The following is a 5,880-nucleotide window of genomic DNA, read 5'->3' as shown; positions in this document are numbered from 1 at the left end:
ATCTATACACTACTTTATAACTTATTTAAGTTTTTTTTGTTAGATATGAAAATATATATTTTTTTTTTGTTATTCTTGACATTATCCCAATAAACAACCATCCTCAAAATGAAATTGAGAAAGAAAAAAAAGCTAATCTCAAATTAATAACTATTAAATTTCTATACGTTGAAATTATGACAATTTAGTATGTATTAAATATATAAAAATATCTGCTTAAAATCAAGTGTTATGATGTGACATCAATCCTCATATTTTATAAAACAAAATTGATTCTTGAATAGTTTATGGATTTAGATGGGTAAGAAATTTTACCCAACCTTAAATTGTTACACATAAAAAATTAAATGATATGAACAAAATTATTTAGGCAAACTTTTTTTTTTAAAAAAGACAATATAATAGAAAGATAAGTTTTGAGTTATTAGAATTAGAATTTTTCTTATTGTAAAAGGGGAAGGGGAAAAAAAGAAGAGAAATATTATGGAAGTTGAGGGTTAGAAATAAAAAAAAGATAAAAGAAGTAGGACCACAAATGCAAAGAAAAACAGAGAAGAGAATAGTTGGAACAAAATGACAAATACAGTGATATGAGCACCAAACCAACTATTGGGTTTCAACAAATTCAATTTTTTTTTTTTTGAAAGAAAGAAACAAACAAAATATAACAATAATAAAATAATAATCATAATCATAAAGGAAAAGAAAATCAAATGAATTAATTTAATGGGTATGGAGGAAGAGGATGTGTTGCAGCAAAGAACCAGAGACCTTCCATGCTCGTGGGATGAGAGAGAAATATAGGGTTTAGAGAGAGAAAAAAGGGGTTTTTTAGGGTTTAAGAACAAGAACAAGAACAATAAGAAGAAGAAGGTTCACCAACTGGTTGTTAGGGATTAAGCTTCTTAACCAAACACACCAAGAACAAGAAGCAGAAGAAGAAGAAGAAGAAGAACAAGGAACAGTGAGGGATTATTTGATTTTCTTTGAACTGGGTTTCTTCTAAATGAGCAAAGAAAAGCAGCCATAGCCACAAAAAGAGAGCTTTCTTTTCTTTTTGGGGGTGGAAGAAAAAGAAGAGAAGGAGAAATAAAGAGGAATTAAAGTCATCATTTAGAGAGAGAGAAAAGAAAAACCAAAGAAGAAAAAAAAAGAAATGGGTGTTACTCTCACGTGGGAATTGATGCAAATTATAGATAAGAATTGTATGGTTTTAAATTTTTAGATTGTCTTCAAAATCCCAAACTCCATACAACTTTCTCTCGTTCTTTCTCTGTATTCTGTTTTTGATTCTTCTGGGTTTTCGCTTACTCCCCGGTTTTTTTTTTTTTTTTTTTTTTGTTTCTTTGAGATCCATTGGTTTGTTTTGTGTTTTTATTATGTATAGTTCTTTGTTGTTCTTTTGTTTTATCTTTCTGGGGTTTGGAGAAATTTCCATGAAAAGTTAGATTTGATGTTGTGTTGGTATTTGGGATTTGGGATTTTTCATTTTGGAATTTTTGGGCTCCGCCGATCGGGTGCTGTTTTCGAGCTTTTTTGTTCCCTCCGACAACCACAACCGTCGCGGATTTCAGGGTAATTTTAATCTTAAACTATGTTTACTCTCAGTCACTTTTTAATTTGTTTATTCAACTATGAACTTAAAATATTCAATTCTTGTCTCTGCATATGCTAAGAAAGTACGCTCTGCTTGATTTCTTCTGCTGATTAGTTCTGCATGCAGGTTATGAGTAGCTTTATGTTGATTGTTTCTTATATTTCTTCTTCTTCTTCTTCTTCTTCTTCTTTTTATGTGGTTTGGTAAAAACTTCTGATTGATGGTTTTTTGTTGTGAATTGGTTTTTCTTAATATGGCTTTGTAAAAATTTAGCTGTACATTAAGTAACTGAGAATCTATGGTTTTGACTTTTGTTTTAATTTTAACGTTTCACTGTCATTGGTGGAAAGCTTGTGAAGAAGTATGGAATTGAGAACCCTAAGAATAGGCCATCTTGGGTTGAGTTTTTTGTTTTTGTTTTTGTTTTGGACATTCAGTTGGACTTTGATTAATTGGTGACTGAAAATTGTGTTAGGTGACAACAGTACTTGAGTTCGTCACGGTGGAATCCGAAAAAGCTCTGAATTGAGAGGATAAATCTATGGCAACTTACTTCTCTAGTTCGAATAACGAAAGGGACACTACTCCCATCCTCTATTCAAGGGGATCTTTGCTCGGTTCGTATGAAGAAACAACAATTCTTCCACGAAATATGATGATGCATGTAAATTCTGGGACATACATGGATTCGTTGCCATCGCAGGCACAAAATGGTTGTGGTCAGATCACGTCGGTTGGAGCAGCAGGAACTACCCAACAGCAGCAAGAGTTTTTATCAAATCTTGGTGGCTCACAGATTGCTGAGCATGATTTCAATACATGGAGAGAGGACCGGAGTGAAATGCTTGGCGCAAACTCGATGCGTGGCCCTACCAATGTTCTTCATGGTGGGCAGAATTTGCAGGGCCAGGGGTTATCCCTTACGCTCAGTACACAAATCCCATCTGCAATCCAAATCCCTTCAATCCCCTATAGAAATTCAGATATGGGTTTAACTTCATTCCTGAGTCCTAATCCGACTAATTCAGGTGAGGATGGCTGCAGAAATGGTGCTTCTAGAGACGAACAGTTGAGAAATGGAGAAAACTTGCCACCTAATTTTCAAGAATTGGCTAAGGGTGAAATATCTCAATACAGCATGTCTACTATTGCAAGAACTATGCCCAATTCAAAGTACCTCAAGGCAGCTCAACAACTGCTTGATGAAGTTGTTAATGTCAGGAAAGCTTTGAAGCGGCCTAATAATGATAGAAACCAGAGTTCACATGAGCATGAAACTAGAAGTGCAAAGAACGGTGACACAGGAACCAAAAATGACAGTTCGATGCTCACTGCAAGTGGAACATCTTCAAACCCTCAAGAAACTGGGAGCAATTCAACGTGTGAGCTCTCTCATGCCGAAAAGCAAGATTTGCAGAACAAGTTGACTAAGCTCTTATACATGCTGGATGAGGTAACATACTATTTATGTTGATATTTATTTTTGTATGAACTGGACCATTATAATTTATAAATGATCCAAGCCTCAACATTTCATAATTGGATCAACAGCACTGATACAAATCTGAATCAATACTATGTGGCTGTGGAATTAGATGGAAATCAACTTTTGAATCGGTTTTCATTCATTCCCTGATAATGTGCAAAGGAACTTGCCAACCTTGGAAAATGAAAATGAATTTATGTTATCGTCCTAATTTTGAAGAGATATGAGTCTGCAATGGAGTGTTAAACTGCAATTTCCTATCAGCAATAATGGTGCCTGTTTTAGGAATTGTAACATTGAATATCTTTGACGTTTGTTGACACTGTACTGAGCTTGTTAAGGATTTGGGACAGTGGACTTGGTTTTCTAATTCCAATAGTTAAAATCAATTACTTGTCCTTTCCGAATTACTAGCTTAAGGTCAAATGGTCATCTTGTCTTGTAGGTTGATAGAAGGTACAATCAGTACTATCATCAGATGCAGATTGTGGTGTCATCCTTCGATGTGATAGCTGGATGTGGGGCATCTAAGCCATATACTGCACTTGCACTCCAGACCATATCCCGACATTTTCGATGCTTGCGGGATGCAATAGCTGGTCAAGTCAGAGCTACCCGTAAAAGTCTGGGAGAGCATGAGAATTCTGGAAGTGACAAGGGAGTTGGAATCACTCGTCTCCGATATGTGGACCAACAGTTAAGGCAACAGAGGGCACTTCAGCAGCTTGGTATGATACAGCAGCATGCATGGAGGCCTCAAAGAGGGTTGCCTGAGAACTCTGTTTCAATTCTCCGTGCTTGGCTGTTCGAGCATTTCCTTCATCCGTAAATCCTTACACTAGTACTTCCGTTTATGTTCTCTCGGTTGCATCAAAATTAAACCAAGTTCTAAATTTCCAGGTATCCGAAGGATTCTGATAAGATCATGCTGGCAAGGCAGACAGGCTTGACTAGAAGTCAGGTAAAAGTCAGAATAACTTTTTCTGTTTCCCCTTTTCGTACTGTTTGAATTGGCCAGTTGGTGAATTGATTGTTGAATATGGAATATAAAGAGAGAAAAGAAACAATGGCTTTAGAAACATTGTTGATCATGGATTATCAATTTGTGTGATATTTTGGAAAAGGCCAAACTTGGTTTCTTTTAGATTTCTGCATTTGTCGTACAGACATGTGTTCTTATATTATACTTGGCGTCATCTATGGGCTTGGGCAGGTTTCTAATTGGTTTATCAATGCACGCGTACGTCTTTGGAAACCTATGGTAGAGGAGATGTACAAGGAAGAAATAGGCAGTGTAGACATGGACTCTATATCATCATCTGAAAATGCTGGGAAGGCAACAAAAGGAGATAACAAGACCTTTGACGATGATAAAGAGGAGGATCTACAACAAAGTGCAAGTTCAACAGCCACCGAAAGATGTAGCGCTGGAGATATTATCGACTTAAAATCTGATCAAGTCTCTAATCTCGGAAATTCATGTTCCAACAGAGTAGCCAGTTTCCAAAATGGAGCTCACATTGAAGCTCGAAACGAGCTGGCAAAGCCAAACGATGAGTTAAGGCCTAATGTAAATAACTCTAGTTTCTTTCCTGATGCAATTGTCCACTCTCAGGGTGAGAGTGACAGATTTATGGCTGCTGCCGCTGCCTATCACATGTCTGAATTGGGAAGATTCGGGACGGTTGGCGGGGTGTCGCTTACGCTGGGTTTGCAGCATTGTGAGGGTGGTGGCCTACCATTGCCTGCTGGGACACATCATGGTTTTGCAGCCATGAGAGGAGACGATATGTACAATGCCGCAGCGTCTTCCCTCGGGGAAACGGTGCATTTTGAATGCGTAAATAGTGGGAATCCACAACCAAGGTTTGGCCCTTCCCATCTTTATCATGATTTTGTTGTGTAAAACTACCACTGTACAAGATTGCTGATCTGCATCATATACTAGATGATATATGTACACCATTGGGAGGAGCAAAGGAACATGTGGGGGGTTTTCTGCATTAGAACATAGGTTGTTCCTTATAGCATTTCCATGCTTGCAGATGATATAAGAATGATTTTTTGTCCTCCATATGTGATATATATATGGAAACAGCAAGAAAACATATTTGTAATATATCATGTAGTTGATTGGAAGGTTAGTTATAATTTTCTTGTCTGGGGTGGTTGTCTTCATATGATTCAATTAGTATGAAAACATCGGTTTCCACAGGAAATATTAGGTCTTTGAATACATGTGAAGCTTTTTCAGATGAATAAACATACTCCAAGGAGGGGATTTGATTGCATCAAAGTTTAATTTTGCCTTCTATTTTCTCTTTCCATGCTTTCTTAGTTTGAATGCCCTTGATCTATGTTTTTTCTTTTTCTTTTTTAATCTATTCTATTTTAGTCTTCAACTTCTACTAGTACCCTTATCGAGTCTTCAAAGATAATGATTAAGTTAAATAACCATTAATAATTGAATCGGAGCGGAGGATTTGAACCTCTTATCTTTTAGTATGTCTTAACCATATCGACTATAGCCACTTAACATGAAAATAACAGCATTATTAATATATGGTTGAATCACCATCTTGTCCTTTGTACTTGAATCCATTTCATTTTTAGTTTCTCCAACAAACGTCTTTTCTAAAGGCTTTCAATAAATTTTTGTTAGTCATTATTGTTAGTTGGAAGTTTTTTTTTTATAGTAAATTTAGTAGTATGCATTAAACTAAACGTACATAGTATAATTTTCTAAAATAGTCTGTATATCAAACTCAACATCACTAAAATAGTCTGTCTATCAAAC

General features: G+C 36.1%; 1 protein-coding gene across 2 annotated transcripts; it reads left to right on the top strand.

Moving 5' to 3' along the window:
* The first annotated feature begins 702 nt into the window (after positions 1–702).
* LOC101205137 (BEL1-like homeodomain protein 7) lies at positions 703–5,385 on the top strand. Of its 2 annotated transcripts, none has more exons than XM_011650946.2 (5): positions 703–1,575; positions 2,083–3,050; positions 3,529–3,908; positions 3,984–4,044; positions 4,297–5,385. In XM_011650946.2, exons 2-5 carry the CDS (start codon positions 2,139–2,141, stop codon positions 4,987–4,989), a joined length of 2,046 nt encoding a protein of 681 aa, XP_011649248.1. In that variant the 5' UTR covers positions 703–1,575; positions 2,083–2,138; the 3' UTR covers positions 4,990–5,385. The 2 variants fall into 2 exon arrangements, with proteins under 2 accessions (XP_011649248.1, XP_011649247.1); XM_011650945.2 differs by having other exon boundaries at positions 704–1,575; positions 2,073–3,050.
* The last annotated feature ends 495 nt before the right edge of the window (positions 5,386–5,880 follow it).

The sequence above is a fragment of the Cucumis sativus genome, chromosome 2, assembly GCF_000004075.3.
Source record: "Cucumis sativus cultivar 9930 chromosome 2, Cucumber_9930_V3, whole genome shotgun sequence".
NCBI lineage: Eukaryota > Viridiplantae > Streptophyta > Magnoliopsida > Cucurbitales > Cucurbitaceae > Cucumis > Cucumis sativus.
The sequence above is the reverse complement of the archived record's forward strand: the minus strand, read 5'-3'. Positions and strand labels throughout refer to the sequence as shown.